Source organism: Perca flavescens, chromosome 9 (genome assembly GCF_004354835.1).
Source record: "Perca flavescens isolate YP-PL-M2 chromosome 9, PFLA_1.0, whole genome shotgun sequence".
Lineage (NCBI taxonomy): Eukaryota > Metazoa > Chordata > Actinopteri > Perciformes > Percidae > Perca > Perca flavescens.
This window is the reverse complement of record NC_041339.1, coordinates 34,234,443-34,260,957: the sequence shown is the minus strand read 5'-3', so window position 1 is coordinate 34,260,957 and position 26,515 is coordinate 34,234,443. Positions and strand designations below refer to the sequence as shown.

Here is a 26,515-nt window from a genome sequence, read left to right as displayed (position 1 = left end):
GTAAACACATCAAATTATTTTATTTCGTTTATTTTGTATCCCCTTTTTAAAACAAATGTATCGGCAATTATAATTATTATTATCATTTATATTATGTGTCACCGTACCACTGTCGTGATATTTATATTTTGAATACATTAAAATACTGTAAATACAGTAAGGAGTTCTCAAACGGTATTTGAACGCAGCACATTTCACGCCCCTCTTCATCTCATCCTTACTGGCGCTCCCACAATGCAGCGGGGTAACGTATTAACATGGCGTCAATGGTTATGCTGTTTGGAACAGGGCCGTGGGATTTGAAAAATATTTAGTACAGTACCATGGAGACAGCTAAACAATAATTTGGAATCAACTTTAGAGCTCGACTGTAAGTTAATACGCGCTCTTCTGTGTTGAAATGGTTGAAGCCGTTGTTTTTAATGACTTGCTGCTGCTGTGTGGCAACTGGGTGCCAGTATTATTTATTTCCCGTTAGCTAGCTCAGCCGGACGACCGGGGGGCACAGCAGCTAACGTTAGTTAGCTAGCTTAACGGAAGGAAGTCAACGTGAATCCTTCCTTTAACACAGGAAACACATTTTGATTTTAATGGTGAGCACTTATTTTAGTCGATAATATCTGTGATGATGACCCTCTCTGTTCGGTTCTGTATTGAAAGTTGAGCTAACGTGAAGTCCCAGTGTTGTGTGGAAGTCTTGTTTTCCCATCAGTTTCGATTCCCCTGAACTAGCTAGCTACCTGAAACAAACGGTAGTTCATTCCCAATCAGTCATAGCTGCGGCGCCTAAACCAAAACCTAACTCCAGTTAGCTAGCGATAACTAACGGTATTTCCCAAATAACACCGACAACGGAGGGGGGCGGTACGGAATACGAAGGGGAAACAGACTTTAACAAAACATCGGCATCACTTGCTCGGTCTGCTCTGTACTGCTGGTGGAAGAAGTATTTAGTGCTCAGATCTTTTACATAAAGGTCCTAGAATCTAATTAACGTTATGCCAATTTTCAGGTTCCTAGCCTACTCATGTTTTGGAGTTTTTACTAGAACACGTTTACATGCTTTAATGTCCAAATACTGGCTGTCTGAATACACCTGTATTCACCCTCTGTCTGAAACGCTCTGTTTTAGCGCCTGTCTCTTTAAGCCCCCCTCTGCCGAAAAAAAGCCCAGTCTGTTCAGTGTTTCCTGGTCTTTCAACATCTGTGGTCATTGCACCCGGGGATGACTGTAATGCCACCGTAGCGGCACTTTCTACCTATAAAGTATAGTTTTGACATCACAACTGCGCTGAAGTCTCAGTTTCTCTGTGGATTGAGCCTTTTGATACTTTCACAGTAATTATACAGCGCCTTGACCTGCTTTATAATCAAAATAGACATGGGAATCTCACTTTTTATAATATGGGACCTTTTAAGTTAAAAGTGGCAATACCAGAGTCTAAAAATACTCTGTTACAAGTAAAAGTCCTGCATTCAAAATCTTTTTTAAATTACAAACGTTTTAGAATAAAAATATACTTAAAGTACCATTATTATAGTACTCATTATTAGGGTTGGAAATCACCAGAGGCCCCATTATACGAAAATATCACAATACCTATGTCACGATACGATATTATTGTGATATTTTGCGATGTACTGCAATTTATTACACATTATCAGCTTCAGATTATGTCCCCAAAGGAAAACTTTGTCAAGTTTGTTCTGTTTTATCTAAAAAGATAAATTTTTCTGTGCACGCTGACGGACTGCAGCTGGTGCTGACCTTCCCTGTACAGGCAGCTGCGAGCGTGAAAGGAAAAAATAGGGAGAAGAAAAAGAAAGGCACCTGCGCGTACAAAACTAAGCAGCATGAGCACAGAGCATCCACAACGCACCTGCGAGTGTCTGCTTTGCGAGCGCTGGAGGGCAGGTTTACCAGCGAGAGCGTGTATGCCCTCCGGCACTCACAATCCAGAATTTCACAGGCGTGTGATGCTTAGTTTCTATACACACAGGTGCCGTTCTTTTCCCTCTCCCTATGTTTTGTTTCATGCTCGCAGCTGCCTCTACAAGTCTCAATTGTTTAATTGGCACGCAAAATGTAATATCTGTGTGAAATGATATAACTTGCTCGTGAGCATGTTTTATTGCGCACGTGAGATAGGACATAATCCTGACGCCATATACATTTGTCACATACTAAAGTTCTGTACTTTTTTTAAAAATATATGTAAGTTACATTCAAAGTGTGTCTGCACATATTTGGTCAGGTAGCTTCACCTAATATTTTTTTTTTTACCTAGACTTTAGGTGGCCTGCCTCCCTGGTCATCCTCAGCGTGGTGTTGACTCCACCAGGTGCAAGAGCGAGAGGGATGGAGGAGTCCAAAAGTCCAGTAAAATCTGTCAAACAGTCTCAACCCAGAGGAGCCAAACCTTTGTCCAGTGAGAAGTCAAGTAGAGGAGAGGGCACCAAGTCTGCAGCCCGCAGCAAAGACAACCTCACTGCCACAAAGGATGAACATAATATAGGCAGTCAGGGAAGCCGTGGGCCAGGCAAGACTTTCACAGACGTCCCCCAGGACAAGAGGAGAGGACGGTCCTCCAGGCTGACTAGACTGACTGGAAGAACAAGTTCTGGAGAGCGAGGGAAAGGAAAAGCAACAAGCTCACAACAGAAGCCGGTGGCACAGGCTCCTGACTCCAGGGTGTCTATTTCTCCAGACAACAGGCCCTCAGCAAACCAAGGGACCAGCTCTCATGTAGTGCCCGGTACACCTGCGAAAGGCCCCACAGAGCCAACCAAGAGCTCCACTATAGCTCCTGCAAAGGAAAAGTCTCATGGTGGGTTTGCACCATGTTTTTTTTTCCTGAGATACTTCTGTCTTCTTCACCAAATGTATCATTGGTAAACAGTGCTTTGTCTTTGTTGTTTGTAGGGGTGAAAGCTGCTGCATTGATGCATCAGTCCGTCAAAGAGGTGAGGCCCACTGTGGAGGAAGGGCCCCTGACAGAGCAACAGCTGGGCCTCCGACAGGCAGAGGAGCGCCTCTATAGAGACTACATCCATCGACTGCTGAAAGTAAGGAAACAATCCAGTCTCGCCTGACATACAATAAATGTAGGACTCCGCTCATCCATATGCTGCATTATGGGTCTGCTACATCTGTAATAGATAGGTTGATAAATAGATCCATGGGTAAACACATTTATTTGTCATTCTTTGATCAAACATCATCTATTGTTCTTGTCCATAGACAAGATAGTTTTAAATGTGATCAGAATTCAACAATTGATGGAAGTCTTAGTCTGCCTACTCTGTGTACTAAAACCACGGACCCTCATATTGTAAATTCATAGTTTCTGTGCTTTTTAATTTTTGGCATTTCTGCCTTTATTGGACAGGAAAGCAGAGATATATGAAAGGGGAGGGAGAGGGGGGAAGACATGCAGGAAAACCGTTACAGGTCGGATTTTAACCCTGGACCTTCTGTGTCAAGGAATCAACCTCTGCACGTGTGCTCCCACTCTAACAACTGAGCTAAACAGCCACGTTTCTGTGCTTTTTAATGAGGGTAAAGGAGAAGATGTAACTTTTAAGAATTTTGAACGAGGTAATTTAACTTGTGGAAAAACTAAATCCGACACACATTGCTATTCCCAGCAGAGTATTTTTATATTTCATAAAACATGCCTGGAGGGGATTTTTTAAACTTTCCGTCGAGTTAATTGAGAACAAACAATATGTTATTGTTTTCCACCGGGATGTATGGAGTTTACTATAAAGCTTAGCCCAAAACTGGCTGTAAAACGGTGCTTAGTTAATTAATATCAACTGCACACAAAAAAACAACAACTGAGATCTAATATGTTTTGGCGGAACAATAACTGCACACAAGAGCGGATCACTGATGAAGTTCTTGGTGTTTAGTTGATGAAGATTTCTCTGATTTCAGCTTCTTAAATGTGAATATGTTCTAGTTTCTTCTCTCCTCTGTGACCGTAAACTGAATATCTTTTTGAGTTTGGGACAAATGAAGACATTTGAGGACGTCATCTTAGGCTTTGGGAAAGACTGATCCACATTTTTCACCATGTTTTGACATTTTTATAGATCAAACAACTAATCGATTAATCGAGAAAATAATCGACGGATTAATCGACTATGAAAACAATCGTTAGTTGCAGCCCTAGTTGAGATTAACGAGTTATGTCTAAAATACTGACCGGTCCATTCTGTTTGATGTGTTGAATGCTAATACTTCTTTGGTAATGACTCAAATGAGAATATTTAGAGCCAAAGTTGTTGTACAGCTGTTTTGTGTAGAGACAAAATGAAAGGCTGATGCACTGAAGGAGACGTTGGGCTTATTTTGATAAATTCAAAATAATAATGCAAACCCATTCCTCCCATTTTTACCCTTTCACATTGGCTCATGGAGTCCTCGTCAGCCTATGTTTTTTTGCGGGTTTGTATCTCCACCTAGCATGAGCAGGTGGGATTAAAGAATGTTATTATGATCATTTGAAAATGACAAATCCCCAGATTTTCAACCGAAGAACTGTGAGAGAACCTGCATAAACCGATTTTGCTTTTGCCTCTCTTCCTGTTTCCACAGCAGTCCCCCGAGTACCCAAACTATCAGTACTTATGCAAGCTGTGTTCTGTGCACATCGAGAACATTCAAGGAGCCCACAAACACATCAAGGAGAAGAGACACAAGAAGAACATAATGGTATGGGAACTTTAAGTCTGTGTTGTCACTCATCTCAGCACTTGGGCATAAAGTATGACTTTAGAATAAAGTATTTTACATGTGGGAAGACAGAAAAGGAGCGCTTCTTTTTGGGGTGGTTGAAAAAAGTCTAACTAGGTGCTCTTTGATGCAGGCGTAATCCAATAGTATCAGAACGGCATGAAAAATCAAGGCACTCTTGTTGAAGAAAATATTAATAATCCTTTTTATTGATGCAGCTAATTCATAGGTAAAGGTATTATTAATAATAATATTTTCTTCAACAAGAGTGCCTTGGTTTTTCATGCTGTTCTAAACGGGAGTATTTTACATATTCTGTTGTCTGTCTGGTGTATCAGGAGAAACAGGAGGAGAATGAGCTGCGTTCCCTGCCGCGCGCCTCCGCTGCCCAGCTGAGGGCCGTGGACGCGGCGGTCCTAGAAACAGCCCGGCAGCACGGCATCTCGGAGGAGGACTTTGAGGCTCGGAAGGCCGTGGTCATCAGGATGGAAGAGATCATAAAGAAGCACCTCTCAGGTTGTATGCTGTGATGCCACTCAAACTATCAAAAATTGAGCCCACAGTGCATTCAAATGTTTTACTACATGTAGTAGTGTGAACAAATACTGCAATTTCTTTCAAACTAAATCTTTGATGTTCATGGAAAAAAAATTCACAACATTGGAAGATCACTGTAGATTTGGTGTGCAAAATTTCAGAATTCATGTTTGAATTGTGTCCCCATCTACGCATTGCAGTCAATGCAAAATAGAGTACCTTTAAACATCAGTTTGGCATTTATTGATCTTTTTGAAAATAAATTACAGGCATCTCTATGTTGTCTTAACCAAGTACACAAATTCTTAGAATTTTCTAATTAGAAATATTTTTTTTACAGCAGCTTCAAATTCTGCATTTTCACGCAAGCTTGCGCCTTGTCTACTAGGCGTTGCGATACCACTTGTGACATCACCCAGATAATAGCTCCCTGAGATCAGAACCTGCCTACAGCCTCAATGGTTCCGAGTTCGAGCCCATGGTGTTGCAAGATGAGCATACACGTATCTAATCGGGCATTGTGCTGTGGACAACCACCCTGCATATTTTAAATGTGTATCTGCATTAACACACCTGATTCTGATGAACAGTCAGTCCAGTTATGGAAAGTCATGTTATAATAAAATATAGCCCAAATAGCTAGATGAGTCATCACCTGGACAATAGCTCCCTGAGATCGGCGTTTGCCTTTGGACCAGAAGATTGCGAGTTCAAAGCCCATTGGTTGCAATGCCACGTCTTATAGAAAATCAGCTGTTGTCCTTTGGACACCTTCTCTGCAAGTTATAATGCTCTACCCCGACCAGCAGCTATATCAGTTGTGGAAGAAGTATTCAGATCCTTTACTTAAGTAAAAGTGCTAATACCACACTGTAAAAATGGTCTGTTACAAGTAAAAGTCCTGCATTCAAAATGTTACTTAAGTATGTAAGTATCATTAGTAAAATGTACTGTATTTAAGAACAATCCTCACATTTTAGAAACTTAAAAACAATCAAAACAGTTCTGATAATTAACTAAGTGTTTAATGGTCTAATCATCTCAGCTGGACTTGTAAGCCGTTATATTGTTGGGTAGTTCAATTTATAATAAAACATATTTTATAAACTACATGTGTTTCGTGTGCAAAAATCTTAATTTGCGAAGTAACTAAAGCTGTCAGATTAATAAAAAAAAAAAGATTTCTCTCTGAAATGTAGCGGAGTAGAAGTAGAACGTGGAATGTACCTCAAATTTTTGGGTACAGTACTTGAGTAAATGTACTGTTATATTCCACCACTGTTTTAAGTATTTCTGAGTGTGAAATATTCTCTATATATTTTCCAATGTCTTGTCTTTGGTTTTCCAGCTTGTGCTCTCCGTCTCTATGGCTCATGTCTAACCCGATTTGCCTTCAAGAAGAGTGATATCAACATTGATATCACCCACCCCTCCTCAGTAAGTCTGCTTCTGCTATTTTTTTAATTTTTTTACAAAATACTTATTGCACACGACATTCCTTATAGTTGACTTCTTCTCATTACCTTTGTCTGTTCAGATGACACAACCTGAGGTCTTGATTCAAGTCCTGGAAATCCTTAAGAAGAGCCGTAAGTTTAGTTTATTGTCATATACATTAAAGTACTCGGTGCATGTTCAATTTTCCACAAGTTGAGACGTGATCAATTGTTACTAAGGTGCATAGACCTACTGTTCAGGGTTTGTCTGGAATTATCAGGTGTATTGTCGGTTCATGTCTGTTCGCGTTTGCTTAGCAGAACATTTTTCAAGAAGCACATTGCTTGGAAATTTCCTGATCTGCTTTGGTCTTGAATTTGAATAAAATGTTTCTCCTTAAGGACCTCATCCACGTCACGTGGTTTGGATTGTTAATGCTTCTTTGTGTGCGGTTCCACTTTTATGTAAAAGTCCTGCAATTAATTTGTGTTTGTGCAGCCCTCTTGAAGGTCATTCGCTGTTTTGTTTTGTTGTTCTGCCTTTCTTCTCTAGCCGAATATTCTGAGGTTGAGTCCGACTTTCATGCCAAAGTTCCTGCTGTGTTCTGTCGGGACGTTAGCAAGTGAGTGCTGCCTTAAATGCATCAATGCAGTTTGTTTTGCTGATTTTTTTTTTTTTATGTAATATTATATTTGTTTACACTTATTGATGTTCAAATTATTTGTCATACAGGTTTAGAAAGTGAGTTTAAGATAACAGTAGTGATAGTATAGGATGTAATTTTCATATATTTGCTTTGTTTGTGACTTTACATGTATGACTAGAACAAAGAAATCTTTATACGAGTGCAACTTGGCACCTCAAGAGTCAGCTGCTTCAGAGGATCTTATTTCAGTGTCCTTATGTAACTGCACATTGTTACAGTTCAAATCATCTCCCCCTCTCCTGACATCTGAGGCATGCAGTTCCAACACTAATTTAGAGCCTGTCACCAACTTTAGTGCCTCCCAAAAAAAAATCCCTCTTAAAAGAAACTGCAATTCCTCACTACCTCCCAGTGTTTTACACGTTAAACACAACATATTCCTTATGGTATCCCTCAATGAGCCCTTGCAGCATGAGGTTCTGTTCAATATCAATGTAAGAATTCAATCCACCTTTTCCCTGTCGTCTTCCCTCGCCTCTGTTCCTGTGCAGTGGCCTGTTGTGTAAAGTGAGTGCAGGTAATGACGTTGCTTGTCTCACCACCAATCACCTGGCAGCCCTCTCGAAACTGGAACCCAGATTGGTCCCGCTGGTGCTGGCCTTTCGCTACTGGGCAAGGGTAAGGCTGACACTAAATCCTCAGCTGAAAGAAGAAACAAACGGCTTGATTTTTCTGTGCACGTTGCTCCGCATGTCAGCACATACTGATATATCCCTTTTGTAGTACAAAAGCATGTCTGTCAGCAGGTTTGAATTTTCAAAAATATTTTTTACTTTTACTAATTAGTATGTTTATTAAATGACACACACAATATACCAGTCCCACTGTCTAAAAAGTATATCCTGATATCAGACACATTGGATTTTAAACCAGACAGATCGCAATGCTTGCGTAATTTTTTTTCTTTTTAAAATTAAGCACCTCCATCTCTGCACAAACCAGCTATATTACTTCTAGGTCCAAAATGCCAAAAATACAAAATTTGGATTAAGGCCTAAGTGCAGATTAACAGAAAGTGTTTTGTTTATCTCTGCAGCTGTGTCACATTGACTGCCAGGCTGAAGGTGGCATCCCCTCGTACTCCTTCGCCCTCATGGTCATCTTCTTCCTGCAGCAGAGGAAAGAGCCCATCCTCCCCGTCTACCTGGGCCGCTGGGTAGGTGAAGGTTTTCCAGGTCTTAGTCTTGTCCACTTTCACTGGAAAAATGTCCAATCTCCGTTTTAAACAAAAGAGAAAAAAAAAAAATCTTTCAACCTTTTCTTTCTTTTGAATCACTTTTTGGGCAATCTATGCCTTTTGTAAGCTGACAGTAGCGAGATGACAGGAAGCCGAAGGAGTTTATGTCAATGGTTGGCCATGAAGAACGGACCTGTTTTGATCAAACTTGTTTTATGATGATCTCAATCATTATCATACATATAACCTGTACACTTGAACCTATAAAATCCTGTTTCCTTCCGACAAATACACACCTGAACCCTGGTACACAGACTCTGAATCTTCTTTCTAAAATATTCTTCTAAATATGATACTCCAAAACTGCTTATTTTCATCTCCTATAACTAATGATTTGCCCATTTATCATATATTGGCTGTGGTAGTATACTTAATTTGTTTATACTTTATAACATTTTCCTCATACATTAAAAAAATGTTAATTCTCAATTAACTCTATGGAAGTTTAAAAATCCTCTCCGCATGTTATTTGTCAGTGCTATCCTGACAAAAATCCTATCCTCCTCAAAAAGGCTGACATTTAAAACATGTCACATCCTGGTGTAAATCAGACAGCGTCTGCCGTTTTTAATGGGAATTTAAGAGGATGAGTCGCATTCTTCGTCTGCATCTTGTGTCATGTTGTCATGAAAACTGCTCAGGTCTGTGTTGCAAAACACGGGTTGAACACAAGATGTTGATGTAATAAAATTGTGGGTGTTATTGTGAGCAGGCCCAATTTTTCTCAAGAAAAATGCATGGCTGAAAAATCCTCCTTCCACTGTGCTGCTGACATTTGCATAATACTGAGGAAACCCGATTTGAAGGAGCTACAACCCATTAATTTGTTTAGCAACAGAGGACCTTCAGTCTATTTGTGCCATGAGGTGATCACAGAGGGATGATTACACTTAACAAAGGTTTCCTGAAGTTGCATGTTAAAGAGTATCAGTACCAAGGTGAAAAACTGTGTTTTGCTGCTCTTTTAAAAGTTTTAAGCCTTCATTCCAAGCATTCCACAGCCAGAATCACCGCTTTGTGTCATTGGTATGTGCTCTTGAACCTGCTCTTGAACCTGTAACCATACCCAAAAGTTACATCAACAGGTCCACATAGAAAGACCTTTGCTTTATGGTTGTTTTCCTCTTTTTTTCCTATTTTTTTAAATTTGTCCGGCCGCGTCCTGCATCCACCCATGCTCTGCGGTGCCACGTTACATCCCACAACGCCCTCCTGTGCCCTGCTATGACATGAAGTACAACGACTACCTTGTAGTCACTGTTCCATTATCTTTATTATGACTGCCACTGTTCGTCACACCCCGTCAGACACCGCCTACCAAGAGTCTGGGTCTGCCGAGGTTTCTTCCACAGCGCTGTGGAGGAAGGTCTGGCAAATCGAGACAATGTTTGACTTAATTTTCCTCTTTCAGATCGAAGGCTTTGATGTGAAACGCGTGGACGAGTATCACCTAACTGGAATCACTTTGGACATGTTTGTCCGGTGGGAGCGCAGACCTCCGACCTCCACGGAGAACCGAAACGAGGCCAGAGGAGAAGGCAGACCCAAACCAGAGCAGAAAAAGCCAGATGATACTCATTACTCAGAAGGCTTGGTGAGTCTCACTACAGCACACAGTCATATCGTAAGAGAACAGTTGACTGTGATTCCGATTTCCAGGGATATGTTTATGGAGGGCAGTGTTGATTTTCTTGCTTTGTCGACCTGCTTTTAACTATCCCTCTGTCGCTGTCCCTTAAAGACCCGCCTGACCTTGAACCGGGGTAAAGATGTGTCCCTGGGCCAGTTGTGGTTGGAGCTTTTACGTTTCTACACACTGGAGTTTGCTCTTGAAGACCACATCATCAGCATCCGCCTAAAGGAGCTCCTCTCTAGGGAAGGGAAGAACTGGCCTCGCCGCAGGCTTGCTATTGAAGGTGTGAGAGCCAACAATGTTGGAAAACTCATCTTACAGTTCTAAAGAAATTTCCGAAATTCACTCTGTACGTCTCGTTTTTGTTCTTCATTTAGATCCCTTTGCCCTGAAGCGAAATGTTGCACGCAGCTTGAACAGCCAAATGGTGTTCGAGTACATCCAAGAGCGCTTCCGTACGGCTTACAAATACTTTGCTTGCCCTCAGAGAAGGGGCACTGGGGGGCGCCAGAGAGGCAAGAAGGCAGGAAAGCAACGTGCAAGATTGCAAAAGGTTGACAAGAAGAAGGAAGAAGACGACGGGACAGGTGAAGGAAGTCCGTGCGCTCCGAGGGGGCACCGGGGGTTTAAGGAGGATGAGGAGCCGGACAGCGACGATGAAGATGGATCAGATTCGTTCAGAAAGAAGGATGAGAAGACTTTAGACGCCAGCCTCATGGACATGGTTCTCAATGAGGGCAACACACCTTCCTTTTCCCCCAACGGCCTGCTGGACAGTGACAAGGAGGGGGAAGAAGAAGAAGAAGAAGAAGAGGAGGAGGAAGATGATGAAGATGATGATGATGATAATGAAGAAGAAGAAGAAGAAGAAGAAGTGGAAAGCAGCGTTTCAGATAAGGACGGACCAGTACCATCAGAGGATCTGCACTATGTGTTTGACAAGATGATTTTCACTGGTGGGAAGGTAATTATGATGAACACCATTCAACCTTTGTACACATGTTGTTTTTATAAAGTCAGTAGCATCAAATCAAGCATTGATTTAACCGAGATATTAATAATTGTAGTTTTAACAAAAATATAACATTCTGCAATACTATTTAATAGGGGTGGTAGGGTTCACAAAACCCACGGTTCGGTTCGTATCACGGTTTTAGGGTCACGGTTTTCGGTTCTGTACGGTTCTTGTTATTTTTTCTTTTGATCTTTAACACTCTGTGTAACATCTCTGAGGAAAGCTAGGTGAGATTTTGATACAGCCAGAGGGAAGACATGGATGATTTCAACAAGCTTTTCATTTATTTGGCAAAAAAAGGAGAAAGTGTATTGCCATCTACAGGAACTTATGTGCCTTTTTAGCACATGAAGATTGAAATATTACAGAATATCAATTGAAATAACTTGCATTTATCAAACTGCCAACTTCAGCGTAGCTCTTACAAAAATGTATCCTTTAAAAGAAAAAGAGAGGTACTCTTAAAGCTCCGTCTTTTGAATAAGTCAGAATACTTAAACATAACAACAGTTTACATTGTTAGTTAATTTCCTATCCTGGCCTGGGCTGGGACACACGATAACGAGCGTAGCTGTCAGGTCCTCCTGTATACATCTCATCTCAGTTTTTTCCTGCATCCACTGTGTGTTTGTTTGTGTGTGCGCGCGTCAGTCGCGGGGAGAACTGAGCAGCCCCGCCCGCTGCAGAGACCTGACCGGATTGAAACTGCAGCTGCTTCAGCGACTTTAGAGTGAAAAAAAAACGTTGCAGCGTACATGGATGTTAAAATGTCTACAGGTTGGCAGGACGGTCTGAAATGTTTTGCACGGTCTTTCGCTGTACGTTTTGTTGGCATCTTGTCCACACCCCTTCTTTCGCGCGAAAGGGAAACGCACTGTCTGAGGTCACATACGGGCACGAGGCTACATTGCGCATGCGTCAAACCGTGCGGCACACACACGTTCCGAACCGAGACAAGTGGACCGAACGGTTAGGATGTTTTTTCATGAACCGTACCACCCCTACTATCTAATATAGCTCCTGAACTGTTTGTGATAGAGAGCTAATTTGAAAAAAAGAAGACATTTTTTTTTACCTTTCAAGCTTTCCCACTTTTATCGCTGCAGTATAGAAGAAGCATAATCTCACCTGTCAGCATTGATGGGTTCAGGTCACTTGGGTGAGATGTTTACATTTAGGGAGGGTCTTTATTGGTTGATTGACACACGTGGACTTAGTCCATGCATTGGCTTCAGTGATTGTTGGAGAGCATACTGCAACCCTTAAGACCTTTTTATTTATAAGCTGTGTAACATGGGACATTGCCCCACACAAATGTTTGGTCACAGGATGTTCTGTAACTAATGCAGGATGGCTGCAACAATTTGGAACTCATGCTATTTTATACTTGCGATTACTCTGTGTTATTGAAGGCTGTCATGTGTAATCGGCCGTTTCATTCCAGCCTCCAACGGTTGTGTGCAGCATCTGCAAGCGAGATGGTCACTTGAAGGACGAGTGTCCCGAAGACTTCAAGAAGATTGAGCTGAAGCCTCTGCCTCCGATGAACGACCGCTTCAGAGATATCCTCGATGGGCTCTGCAGATTGTGCTACTGTATGTAGTCAGTAGTGCACTTTCTTTCACTTAAATCTTTTTGGGATTGGTTGCCCTTAATGTACATACAAAATACACTTTATATACATGAGGCAGGTGAATTTAACAGTTTATACAAACAATACAAATATATATAAATTTTAAGGTACAGTGGATTTTTTTTGATAATTTCATTGAGGAATCACAATAAGTGAAGAGTTGGCATGAAAAACTTAAAAACGGTGATACCATTAAAAAGTAAACTGGTCCCCGGTTAGCTCAGTTGGTAGAGCACACGCTCACACATATAGAGGTTTATTCCTCGATGCAGAAGGTCCAGGGTTCAAGTCCGACCTGTGACGGTTTCCTGCATGTCTTCCCCCTATCTCTCTCCCCTTTCATGTCTGAGTTGTCCTATCATTATATCATAAAAAAAAGTAAACCGCATTACATTTACTCCCAACTATAATATGAATAGGAAATAATTTTGTAGGTTTACACTTATCCACTCCTAGTAAACCTGCTTTTATATTAGTGGATCAGTATTAGACAATCAATGTTCTATGATTGCAGGGCTGCAACTAGTCTAGCACAGCGCCTTATCAGTGCTGGAGAAGGGTCTGGCTACACCTCTTATCTATTCTTGGATATGGGGAAAAAAAGTTATGGCTTGTTTGTATTTCTTTAAACCAATTACAACTGTCCTGGGCAGAGCGGATGCAGCCACGGTTCCCCTGCAAAATCGCTAGCGGAGATGGCTGAAGAGGCCTGATGTCCCAAGCTTTATCCCAGCAATGTACATTCGTAATGCCAGACTAGGCTCCAACTAGTCATAGTTTTTATTATCCACATTAAAAATGTCTTGTTTTGTCTGACCAATGTTAAAAACAAACAAATATAATTAGAACAATAAAAGCAGCACATTCTCACATGAAGCTGAACACTGGAAGCAGTAAATGATTACAGATTAATTTTATTTTTCGATTGGCCTGGATCAATAAATTCCCGCAACTGTGTGTGTGATTGGATTTCTGTTCTGCTGTTTGTAGTTGAATTGTCACCTACACATGCTGAGCAGCAGAAGAGGGAGCAGATCCTCTGCAGCTTGGAGAGGTTCATAAGGAAGGAGTACAACGGTGAGCATTAGGCGTGAACTACTACGGACAGCAATATCTCAAGTATTGACCGAAGCCTTTGTGTATGTTCTTCCACTGAAGAGAGAACCAGGCCTTTTTTCTAATGCCCGCAATTTATTTATTTATTTACTTATTTAATTGGCAAGCATTCTGTTTACTCTCTTTCTGTTCTGTTTAGTTGTTGCTGTTGATGCAAAATGCTTTGCCTTTTCATGTTAAAAGCCATCCAGCAGTTCATGAGACATAATGTCCTCGCTGGAAGGCCTTTATTGTGAAACTTTTTTGGGAATTGTTTTTTTGAACAGCAGCTGAACACCACGAGAGTTTAGTAAAGTAGAATTGATCAGAATGAATAAATCGGATGGTAAGAACAATTTCTGCTTTTTTTTTGTGGCATCATTGGGCAAATAATTAATGATAATGTCTGTCATGATAAAGTGGTCTGACAGAAAACTAGACTTCTGCACTTCCTTTGGGCTCTATTTTGAGATTTTGATAAATCTAGCCTGTGACGGGAGACTTTGGTCAATCACTTCAGAAAGAGAGATTTCTGTTGTTTTTTGCATTCTACCGACTGCAGCTTTACATAGATTTTAAACAGGCTGGCTACTATTTGAGAAACTACTGTTTTACATGAGAATGTCTGATGATACAGAATGTGTGTTTTCCATTTGGATGGAAAATAGAATCTCTTCTGTGTCTGGATCCACAGATAAAGCTCAGCTCTGCTTGTTTGGCTCATCCAAGAACGGCTTCGGCTTCCGAGACAGTGACCTCGACATCTGCATGACTCTGGAGGGCCATGAGACTGCAGAGGTAGGCAGACTAAAAACACACACACACACACACACACACACACACACACACACACACACACACACACACACACACTTAATGCAGCTCAACGCTTCTTCAGCGGGGTTAGAGATGTGACCCTCATATTCTTCCACTGTTACATGTAAGTTGTGATCTGTCTGAACAGAGGCTGAACTGCAAAGAGATCATTGAAGGCCTTGCAAAAGTGCTAAAGAAGCATACAGGTGAGTTAATGATCTCTGTATAACTCATTGATATTTCAATGTGTCAAGGACTTAATCTGACTGGTTGGGATCTCCCATTTTCCGAACATCACAGGTTTGAGGAACATCTTGCCTATCACAACAGCTAAAGTGCCTATTGTGAAATTTGAACACAGACAGAGTGGTTTAGAGGGAGATATTAGCCTTTATAACACGCTGGTGAGTGAACCAAGACCTTCCGTCGCTGTTATACAAAGTGCTTAGACATGCCTTTATATTAAAAGTGATGTATGAATTAATTTGGACGGGTCATTCTTGTAGGCTCAACACAACACCAGAATGCTGGCTATGTATGCAGCCCTGGATCCACGCGTGCAATTTCTGGGATACACGATGAAGGTCTTTGCTAAGGTATGGGAAAGTTGACGAACTGATAACAGTAACCCTTTGCTGATTGCGTTTGGACGGTCCAGTTTGCAGTCCTCTGTTCTAGTTCTTCCTTTAAGGGGTTTGTTAGAAGCTCGTCCGTCCGAAATTAATTGATTTTCAAGAGCACTGCCTGGAAATATCCAATAATAATTTTAAACTCATTAACGAAATGAGTGGTTTATACTAAATGCGTGTGCACCATTAAAACTCAATTGTTTAGCTAGTAGCTTTACTGGCTACAGTAAGTAAGTAAGTCAGCCCTCATAAATGTCAATTATAAATCAGTTGCGTGGAAAATTTGGCACCAACAAATTACAAAACAAGTAATAGGTATAACATGCAGCTGCAGCATCACAAGGTGTAACATAATTTCCAAAAATAACTAATGATTTAAGTGGTGATGTACCAAACTTAAAACTGCCAATCCTCTGTAAAGAAAGTTATATTCAGATATGCAAATAAAGAGAAAAATATGTCCAGATTAAGTAGAATGCATGCAGGTAAAAGTAGGAGGGAATGATCTAATCATGCAACCTGACAGACCTTATTGGGTCCATGTTACTTCAGGTCACTCATATTTGAACTAATTTAAACCTTTTATTAAAAGAGCCTTTTCATTTGTGTCTCACTCTTAAGCCTAGGGTCCGTATCTCAACGGTGTTGATCTAACGCAGAAGCATAAATCGACCTTCAGCAGGAAATATATTTTTTTGTGTAATTAACGTCTCTCTGTGCTCTCAGCGCTGCGACATTGGGGATGCGTCCAGAGGAAGCCTCTCATCGTATGCGTACATCCTCATGGTGCTTTACTTCCTGCAGCAGAGGCAGCCGCCAGTCATTCCAGTCCTGCAGGAGGTACCAGTCTCTCATTAATGGCCATGGCTTTTTAAACTCAAAAGAAATAAAATACACCTGGAAGTTGAAGTACTTAGCTGCTTAGCTTTGAATGAAATGAGCTATGTCTGTATGATGTCTTTTTAGATCTTTGATGGGAACACTGTCCCCCAGCGGATGGTAGATGGCTGGAATGCTTTCTTTTGTGATGATCTTGATGATCTGGTGAGTTTAATAAAAAAAAAAAAAAGGACTTAACTTCCACTTCTCAGGGTCTCCTAAACTAGGGATGGCATCAGGGGCGGATTTAGTCATTTTGGGGCCCAAGGCAAACACAGAAATGGGGCCCTCTACACAGACACACACACACACACACACACACACACACACACACACACACACACACACACACACACACACACACACACACACACACACACACTCACACACACACAGACACACACACACACACACACACACACACACACACACACACACACACACACACACACACTCACACACACACATACACACACACACACACACACACACACACACACACACACACACACAGACACACACACACTCAAACACACACACACACACACACACACACACACACACACACACACACTCACTCACACACACAGACACTCACTCACTCACAGACACTCACTCACACACAGACACTCACTCACACACAGACACACTCACTCACACACAGACACTCACTCACTCACAGACACACACTCACACACAGACACTCACTCACACACACACACACTCACTCACAGACACACTCACTCACACACACACACACTCACTCACACACAGACACTCACTCACTCACAGACACACTCACTCACACACACACACACACACAGACACACTCACTCACACACAGACACACTCACACAGACACACACTCACACAGACACACACACACAGACACACTCACTCACACACAGACACTCACTCACACACAGACACACACTCACACACAGACACACACTCACACAGACACACACACACAGACACACTCACTCACACACAGACACACTCACACAGACACACACTCACACAGACACACAGACACACTCACTCACACACAGACACTCACTCACTCACAGACACACTCACTCACACACAGACACACACACACAGACACACTCACTCACACACACACAGACACACTCACACAGACACACACTCACACAGACACACACACACTCACTCACACACAGACACTCACTCACACACAGACACACACTCACACACAGACACACTCACTCACACACAGACACACTCATTCACTCACAGACACACTCACACAGACACACACACACAGACACACTCACTCACACACAGACACACTCACTCACACACAGACACTCACTCACACACAGACACACACTCACACACAGACACACTCACTCACACACAGACACTCACTCACACACAGACACACACTCACACACAGACACACTCACACAGACACACACACACACACACACACACACACAATGACTGCTAGTACTCATTAGTTGTTCATTGGAATTGTCGTCTTTTTCGTCATAGACGTCGTCATCATTATTATCACCGTCACTGAAAGTGAACGCAAAGTTTTGTCACCTCAAGTTGAAGCTCCTCCTCATCCTGTAAAGTTGCCTTGGATGTAACGTTAGCAGCAGTAGCGCTGGAGCAGCCTGGGCCGGCACTGTCGGCAGCAGCGGGTAGCTCCTCCTCGCTAGCAGCGGTGCGGCCGTGATGGTGCTTGTAGCATGGGTTGTAGCGTTGTTGTCACTGTCAGCGGCGGGCATCACGAAGAACTTTGTTAACTTCGGCAATTTAAAAACAAAAATGTTTTGCTTTCCTCCCGCTTCCTCCTTTTTTCAGCACCGCTTGGGTAGTTTCGCTTCATTACTCTACTCTGTCCACTGTCTGTCACTCTGCACACACACTCTGTCTGTCTCAATACATACATGGTCTGTCTCTTTCTTTTCTCCGTTTTTTGGCGCAGTACATTACAGCCTTGTCACTTTCGCAGATGCGCAGTAAGTGAGATAATGGAATAGTCCAATGTAGTGAGGTGGGGGGGGAGGGGGGGCCTCCGCTCTGCGAAACTAATGATTTGATGCCATTTTTTGCAAATGGAGTTTTACAAATATATAATTTGCGAAAAGTAAAAAAAACAAACAACCTTAACCATAAGTTAATGGGGCATTTTGGGGGCCCCTAGGTAGCTCGGGGCCCAAGGCAATTGCCGACCTTTGCCTAATGGTAAAGTCCGCCCCTGGATGGCATTGCACCATTTGACATTATCTGAATGTTGTCCAAATCTGCTGTTGCTCCTCTCACACATGTTCTGCTATTTCAGCATTCAATAGATGTTCTACAGTATGTAAGTGTGTTTCTTCTGCACAGCGTCAGCTTCTCTCAGAGCTGCAGCCTAACACCGAGTCGGTAGGAGAGCTGTGGTTGGGACTCCTGCGCTTTTACACGGAAGAATTTGACTTCAAAGAGCACGTCATCAGCATCCGCCAAAGGAAACGCCTCACCACCTTTGAGAAACAGTGGACCAGTAAATGCATCGCTATTGAAGGTGCTCGCACGGACCTACGTATCCCTTCCGTCTTTAACTGCTCCTTAACGTTACAGCCGGGATCTTCCTTTCTACTCACTCGTCTGTTCTCTCTCCTCAGATCCCTTTGATCTGAATCATAATCTTGGTGCTGGAGTTTCTCGCAAAAGTAAGTGATGATTCTGGTATCTAATTCTTCAAAAAAAAAAAATATATATAGAAGAATTGTTGTTTTCTAGTCAAAGGTGTTTTCTTCTTGTACTACAGACATTTGTTCTGTCAGTTCAGCCTTTTTGTTCATGGCTGTTTTCTATATGAATATTTGAAGAAGCAAGTGCAAATGTTCCTCCTTTGCTTGTTCTAGTGACAAACTTCATCATGAAGGCCTTTATAAATGGGAGAAAGTTGTTTGGGACTCCGTTCTACCCCATCCCGGGCACTGAAGTGGTACGTCACTTTTGACTCTCGTGAATTGAAAAGGTTACAAATTTGAATGCTGCCCGCTCTGCGTCTTGAGGAACCTTTCTAAGCTATCCGCTGTTTCCGTTTGTGTTCTGCTGCAGGACTACTTCTTTGACTCAAAGGTGTTGACCGACGGCGAGTTGGCGCCCAACGACAGGTGCTGCAGGATCTGCGGGAAGATCGGGCATTACATGAAGGACTGTCCAAAGAGACGCAGGTTGTCCCCCGTTTGTTCATGGAACTGTTTCTCTTGCGCCGGTAGAATACAGAGAAAAAATTAAAGAAACTACTGAGAAGTAATATGTTATGAATTCATATTATTTCTACTTGTCTGTTTTCCTTCAAAGTAAAAAGAAAATTATTAATTATATATAAGAGAGCGACATGCACTCGCTTGAGGGCGCTCCTGGCCGTGCTAGCCTACTCCTGGTTGCTTGGCAACAGTAAACAGAAATTCTCCGGTGCAACCTTCAAGCACTTCTTAAAAGTTACTTCAGAGGTATTGTTAAGTCACAAGAACGATGTTTTGGGATTTTAAATTATTTATTTCTCGATAAAAGTAACAAAATATATATGAGATAAAATGGCAAACATATCAGATGTATACAGAAATACGATGTCCTGAAGCGTTTTCCGCCATCTTGAAATATTTTCTTTGACTCGAGCCACTGACATACGTCACGCTGCCCCTTCACTCCGATTGGCAGTCATTTTGTCGCATCGCTCTGCATTTGCATAAAATAGACTTCTTGCCTATTTTGGTCCCACCTTGCTCGTGGCAGCGGCGAGCTCGTCACTTGTCGCTGGCACACGGCCACTCCCATTGCAAATTAATGGTAACTTGTTGCTTTGTCTCTGTCTCTTGTAGCTAATGTGACTGGGGTAAGAGGTTTTTGGTGGATTTTCTAACAATAGCTTGTCATTTCCATTATACAGTTAGCTGTAAACTGATGAAGAAAACTAAAAGTCATTAGTTGATTTTCCTTTCTTTTTTTTTCATATAAAATAATTAGGCTTTTATACTTGATTACATAATATAAAATGTGCAATTTTGTTTAGGTTCATACATTTTTACACATTAACACCAGCTCAAATTAACTTTTTATTTGAGCTGTCAGGGTTATAAGTTCCAACAAACAGCAACACAACGACCCAAAAATAGAGACACAGGGATACGGAAAAAGAAATGCGCCATTTCACAACTATCAAAGACTACAGTGGAGAGTTACGCCGGAAAGACACCTCATGCGTAAGCAGCATAGCGCAGCTATTTTATATCACCGCCCATGTTATCTAATCTGTCCGGTCACACAGGTTACGTAGCGTCCGCGTATGCCCGCGAGCTGCAGCAATAGTTTCTGCGTTTCCTTTATATTTTATGCGATACGCGAGGGTATGTGTCAAGCCAGGCAGCATCACATACTGGACCACAGTGCAACTATATTTTTTATTTTTATTTTTTACAAAAATAAAGCACATTTCAAAATGATTCACGGTGATTTAGGTTCTTGACTTCTCGTAGCGAGACATGATCAGGCCCACGGAGAGAGATTCACGCACGCTACACGCCGTGAGGAGTAGGATCGCTTTGTGACGTAGAAATATGCGTCTGGTGTGAAAGGCCAGGCTCACACGATCAGGCTCGTATCTACGCTACGCGACACTTGAGCCTGCGGTGTGTTCCCGGGGTGATTGAGAAGAAAAGACTTCAGAAAGGAGTAGAGCAGCACCAGCACGAGAGATTTGGTTTGTCCTGAAGCTCCAACTGACTAACGTAGGTTAAGTTAGGCTAACATACTGTAGTAATGTTAAGCTGTTTGTAAAGGTACACTTTGTTTTTCAACTTTTGGCTAAATCTTTATTGCAAGGTTAATACTGACAGATTTTTTTTTGCATTTTTTTATGCATTTGTACTGAATGTGTGTTTTATACAATCCTTCTTGTCGCGTCCTGAACTTTTTTCCCGTTTCCTCTGCCAGGATGAAGAAGAAGGAAAACGACAAAGACGAGGACGTTAAAGAGGAGGATCGGGAGCCGAAGGACAGACGTTGTTTCCAGTGTGGGGACATGGGTCACGTACGGAGGGACTGTCCCGAGTACCGCCACCTCAAACAGAGGACCACTGGAGCACCAGGTATCCACAAAATCTGTCTCACAGAGTGTCAACAACCACACATCATATTTATTTATGATATTTACATATAAAGAAAGAATTTAGAGGGGCTTTGTAAATTGGAGATTGATAAAATTGCTTATACGTCTTCTTCCCCAGCTCCTCACATGGTACGAACTATGGTGAGCTCCCAGTCCATCCCCATTCCCCAGACAGCTACAGACTGTCCTGGACGGACCAGACAGCCCTCTGAATGTGTGAGTACAACAGACATTACACTGGGATTAGTCTATTTCCACAACGTTTAATTTCTGGGAAAGTTCAGGTGCCGCTGGAAAATTCCGCCCGATGTCCGTTACCTTCCGCTTAACTGCTCCTCAGATCTCTGCAGGGTAAATCCAGACCGCTAGCTAGACCATCTGTCCAATCAGAGTTTTCTGACTAAAACAACCTTTAAACGTACACATGTTCCACCAAAACAAGTTCCTTCCCCAGAGGCACCGTGGCTCTGTCTGGCGTTTAGCGCCGTCCAAGACAACTGCAAGAAATGGCAATAAACAGGGTTCATACATTTTGAAAAAACCTGGAAAAGTTATAGAATTTGAAAAATGCAAATTCCAGGCCTGGAAAGGTTTTGGAAAAGTCATGGAATTTTTTTTTAACACAGCATAATTATATGTCATTATTAAATGTATTTTCATGTCGTCTTAACCTCAACACTCTATTCGGGGAGCGATATTATGAATTTCACTATGAACCACATAAATTATCATTCATTTTATAGTTAAACCTCTGAGGGTAAACTTTAACACAGATTTGTATTATTATTATATATAGTATAATGTCGACTGACATTTTCAGGAACACATAGTCATGGAAATTTGCCGAAAAGTATTGGTTAAAATGCGTATGAATCCTGAATAAGCTAGAGCACGTTTTTTCTCCTATCCCGAAATGCTGTGGGGTCTAGACCTTCCTCCGCAGCGCTGTGGAGGAAGGTCTGGCAATGAGACTACACTGGGGTTCACCCTAATACAAAAGAAGTGAATAGAATTTATTTGTTGGGCCCCTAAAAATTAAAGGTTAGTTGAGTTGTATTTCACTTTATTGTTAATTTGTGATTTGTGAAAAGTGGTATATAAATAAACTTTACTTACTTACTTACAAGTGATTGACAGTGTGCAGAATGTTTGGTTTCTTCAGTGCACACTTCTTTATTTTCCTTTATTTGGAATCACTTAACAACAGTCATCCCTAGGTAGACACTTATGGAATGATCCATCTTTTCAGCTTTTTAAAAATGTAATTATAGAACACAATATAAAAAAGGAAGGGTGTTTGAGGAAATATACAATTTCCACTTCTTGCAAATGTCTTCAAATTCAAACCAGCCCTCTACAGATCGGGTGTCCGGCTTAAGCCATTTCTTTTTTATGTTTTTTTTTTTTTTTTTTAGCAGCAACTCATAAGTATTTTGTTTTAATATTTTTTCATTTTGTATGTGGGAGCCCAAAAAAGGAGTTTATCCCAATTGAGACTCCCTAAATTAGACTGTTCATTACTGCTAGCTGGAAATGTGGGCAACTAAAATCAGAACTAATTTGGGTGAACTGGCTCTTGTTAAAATCCTGTTGATGCTGCAAAACTTTTCATGAAATACAATTTTCCGAGTTGAATGAATTATTTGAATATATAAATAAAAGTGTGACTTTGATCTGAATTCTACCTCTTTTCGTTCTTCTTCTCAACAGTCCGACAGTCGGCAGACTCCGCCCTACTCCCCGCAGCCTGCAGCTGTCCCTCAGAGTTCCTCCCAGTCCTCCAGTTCCCCTCAGCCCTCCCACATTAAGACCAGCTCCGCGGGTCCCCCGAAGCAACCGGTTCACCCCCAGGTCCCCCTGTCTCTCTTCAGCTTCCCTCCAGGCCAGTACCACCCGGGGGCGCTCACCGCACTGGGGCTTCTTCCCTCTCACCAGTCCCAGGGGCAGCCTCACCACCCGGTCCACATCCCTTCCACCTCCTGGCCTATACACGGGCCGGTCCTCACTACGTCCTCTCCCAACGCCCCCTCCCCGCCCGGCCTGAAATTTGCCCTGCGGTCGGTGTCGGGGAACGGGAGTCCCAAAGGCTCAGGGGGCAGCCCCAGCCCCATGAACCTGAACGACCCCAGCATCATCTTCGCCCAGCCGGCGGGGAGACAGATGGGCATCGGGCCGGGTCGGGAAGGACACTGGCACAATCACTTGGCACAACCTGGGTCACTCATGGGCAATGGCACCGTGGTCAAGTCAGGTATTCACTGGGGGAACTTTGGTGGCACCGTCTGTGTGTGATTCTGTCTTTCTGTCTTCCTGTCGTTTAATTAGACTATGAAACGATTTTGGTCTCGGACTCTATCACATTCAGTGTGATCTAGGTCAGGCCCCAAATCAAGTCATACACACAGTTTAGAGAGTTTTGTTTAATCTTTCCTTAGAAATGAAGAAGTATTCAAGGGTTCCCACAGGTTCTTAAAAATATTAAAGAAGTCTTAAATTGAATATTCTAAAAAGAAGGCCTTAAAAGTATTACATTTTGTTAACGTGTCCTTTTGTAAGATAAATAAATGCAGTAACATCATGAATGTATTTTTCATTTCATAGCATAAGAGCTCTAAAGGCAACACATATTTAATTCATTCAATTTATGTTATTGGAGGACAAACACAAATAACAAAAATGTTTTTTTATAAATTCAGATTCAGTTACTTGGTAAATACTTATTTTCTCTGGCTTAAAATCCACCCATCTTTTTCCATTGCAAAGTCATAAAGTTGGCATCGAATTTAATCCTGAGTGGTATTAAAAAGGTCTTAAAAAGTCTTACATTTAAGTTGGGGGTACCCTGTATTACATACCATCATCTGCAGTCATCCCGATGTCATAGTCAATCTCAAGATTTAAAGGTGCTTCAAATAATATTTGGACATCTGCAATGGCGTGCCAACTGGGCAAACTACATCTGAGAAAGATGGTGTTAATCAGAGCGAAAGCTTCAAAATGCCTACTAAATTGACCTCGTAGCGATAGTTGTTTTTTCAACTGTAGTTACATACGTTGAGCTTGTTTACAGTTGTAAAACAGATTGGACATGACAGCCCTGATGCATTTTTGGAGAATGTGAAGGGCAAATGATCAACTTAAAACAGGGGTTGTTCTTTAAAATGAATAAAACATGATCATTTTAGACGGTAAAGGCTTAAATAAAGTAAGATGCATTGGGATGTTGGGTCACGGTTCATCACATCACTGGTCAAGGGACACGGGTTGGTTTACACGAACTTAGGGTCGGGCATCGTTTTGATTTAAACAATTGCGATTCTTCCTTTCGATTCCGCTTCTTATTGATTCCAATTACTTGAGGGCTGGAGTTGAAACGGGTCTCATGCTAATTTCACAGACAAGAGGAAACCTTTATTTTGAATCAATGATTATTTTCAATGGTTTTACCTAGAGCTGGGCGATATGAAGAAAATCAAATATCCCGATATTTTTGACCAAATACCTCGATATCGATATTGTGGCAATATTGTAGGGTTGACAATTGGTGCTTTCACAAAATATGCACACAATGAGATTTGTGATAAATAATCATCAGTTGTGTTATAATAACTATGTGGGTAAAGGCAAATAATAGAACAGCTTGAACAATCTGGTGTGTTCGGAAAATTCCATCACTTTACTGTAATGCAGCCTTTAAAACCAGGAAAAGACCAAACTTATATCAGGATATTACGATATCCAAAATTCAAGACTATATCTAGCCTCTTATATCGATATAGCATCGATCTATTTCCCAGCCCTAGTTTTACCTGACTTTCTCAACAGCCATGTGTTACAGCACCGCTTACTGTGATCCTGCAACGCAACAAGCGCCTGGAAGTACGGCGGCCGCTACGGAAACCATAAAGTTGCGCGTGTTAAATTTGGAACGATGATCGGATTCGAAACCTAATTTTCCAAAATATTTCCATAGGAATGGTTATTTTTGAGATGATTCCAAGTTGGAACCGGTCCACGATGCCCCATCCTACACAAACTGCGATATGACCTTTTTATTATTAGATTTTATTGAACTTTGCCTCTCCTTCTTTTGCGAGTTATTGAGTGTGCTTTGATCTCGTCTCTACAGAGTCAGGCCACCCGGCCCAGTTTGTAGGCATGAGCCAAGGCTCGCGGTTATGGGAGCACAATAAAACCCCACAGTACGCCCTGTCTCCATCCTGGCCCTACCGGATGCCCCAGAACTTCATCCAGCAGGGCAACGGTCGCTACCAGCCTGGCAAACCCTTCGTGGGCCCAGGTCAGACATGATAAACATTTCTTCTTCTTTTTATTGCTGCGGAGAAAGTTCATTTGCACTGACTTTGACCTGCTTTGCTTCTTTCATTTAGGGTCTGTGGTGCATCCGAATCCAAACTTCCCACTGGTCCCCCACGTCCGACATCAAGTCAATCTAAATTTCATCCAACAGAAGAAGTGAACCTGCATCTCTTTTAATTAGATCTATGGTCAGTAACCTAACACAGCAAAATTATGTACTCTTTGCATCATTTGATCACAAGGATTTTTTAAAAATTAATTTGTTTCTCATTTTTGTACAGTTTTTATGTTTTTATTTCCTGTCTCATTACATTGATTTGTGATACAAATGTCAAATATTTTAATACCCCCATTTTTGAGGGGGTCCAAAAAATGTGTTTTTATTTCATGTGTAAAGTAAGGAAAAATATAAACCTTTATTTTTATTAGCTGTATTCATACTTTGCTTGCCAAAAGATGAAGGCTTTGAATAGACGTTTTAAAAACATTCTAACATGTCACCCTAAGTATGTAGTGCCAAAAGCAGGGTTAGCAAGAAAAAAGGGAAAAAATCTTAAATATAAAAAAGGCTACCAAAAAAATAAAGGAAAAAAAGCAAACAATTTTAATGTGTCGTGTGTTTTCATGTGTTCAGTTTCATGTTTGTGTGCACTACTGAATGATCCTGTGTGGTTTTTATACACAGGTCCAGTGTGTAACG

At 41.7% G+C, this 26,515-nt stretch overlaps 1 protein-coding gene across 3 annotated transcripts; it reads left to right on the top strand.

Annotated features, from left to right (window-relative positions):
• Positions 1-235: 235 nt before the first annotated feature.
• Positions 236-26,417, top strand: tut4 (terminal uridylyl transferase 4). 3 transcript variants are annotated; one of them, XM_028587339.1, is made up of 30 exons: positions 236-370; positions 2,289-2,828; positions 2,924-3,066; positions 4,604-4,720; positions 5,080-5,257; positions 6,627-6,715; positions 6,816-6,867; positions 7,268-7,337; positions 7,913-8,039; positions 8,458-8,577; positions 10,070-10,252; positions 10,400-10,574; positions 10,669-11,255; positions 12,751-12,901; positions 13,930-14,016; positions 14,729-14,832; positions 14,999-15,056; positions 15,151-15,254; positions 15,357-15,446; positions 16,206-16,319; positions 16,446-16,523; positions 18,723-18,900; positions 19,001-19,048; positions 19,244-19,326; positions 19,443-19,558; positions 21,321-21,475; positions 21,614-21,711; positions 23,206-23,377; positions 25,625-25,795; positions 25,887-26,417. In XM_028587339.1, exons 2-30 carry the CDS (start codon positions 2,360-2,362, stop codon positions 25,973-25,975), a joined length of 4,206 nt encoding a protein of 1,401 aa, XP_028443140.1. In that variant the 5' UTR covers positions 236-370; positions 2,289-2,359; the 3' UTR covers positions 25,976-26,417. The 3 variants fall into 3 exon arrangements, with proteins under 3 accessions (XP_028443140.1, XP_028443137.1, XP_028443138.1); XM_028587336.1 differs by having other exon boundaries at positions 23,206-23,746; XM_028587337.1 differs by lacking the exon at positions 236-370 and adding an exon at positions 390-593 and having other exon boundaries at positions 23,206-23,746.
• Positions 26,418-26,515: the final 98 nt, after the last annotated feature.

What these genes read in the sequence shown, in the direction of transcription:
- tut4 (XM_028587336.1), top strand. Translation starts at nt 2,360, where the DNA reads ATGGAGGAGTCCAAAAGTCCAGTAAAATCTGTCAAACAGTCTCAACCC. An exon ending in GACACAAGAAGAACATAATG is followed by an intron (nt 4,721 to 5,079) that starts GTATGGGAACTT and finishes CTGGTGTATCAG; the next exon opens with GAGAAACAGGAGGAGAATGA. An exon ending in TGGCACCGTGGTCAAGTCAG is followed by an intron (nt 23,747 to 25,624) that starts GTATTCACTGGG and finishes TCGTCTCTACAG; the next exon opens with AGTCAGGCCACCCGGCCCAG.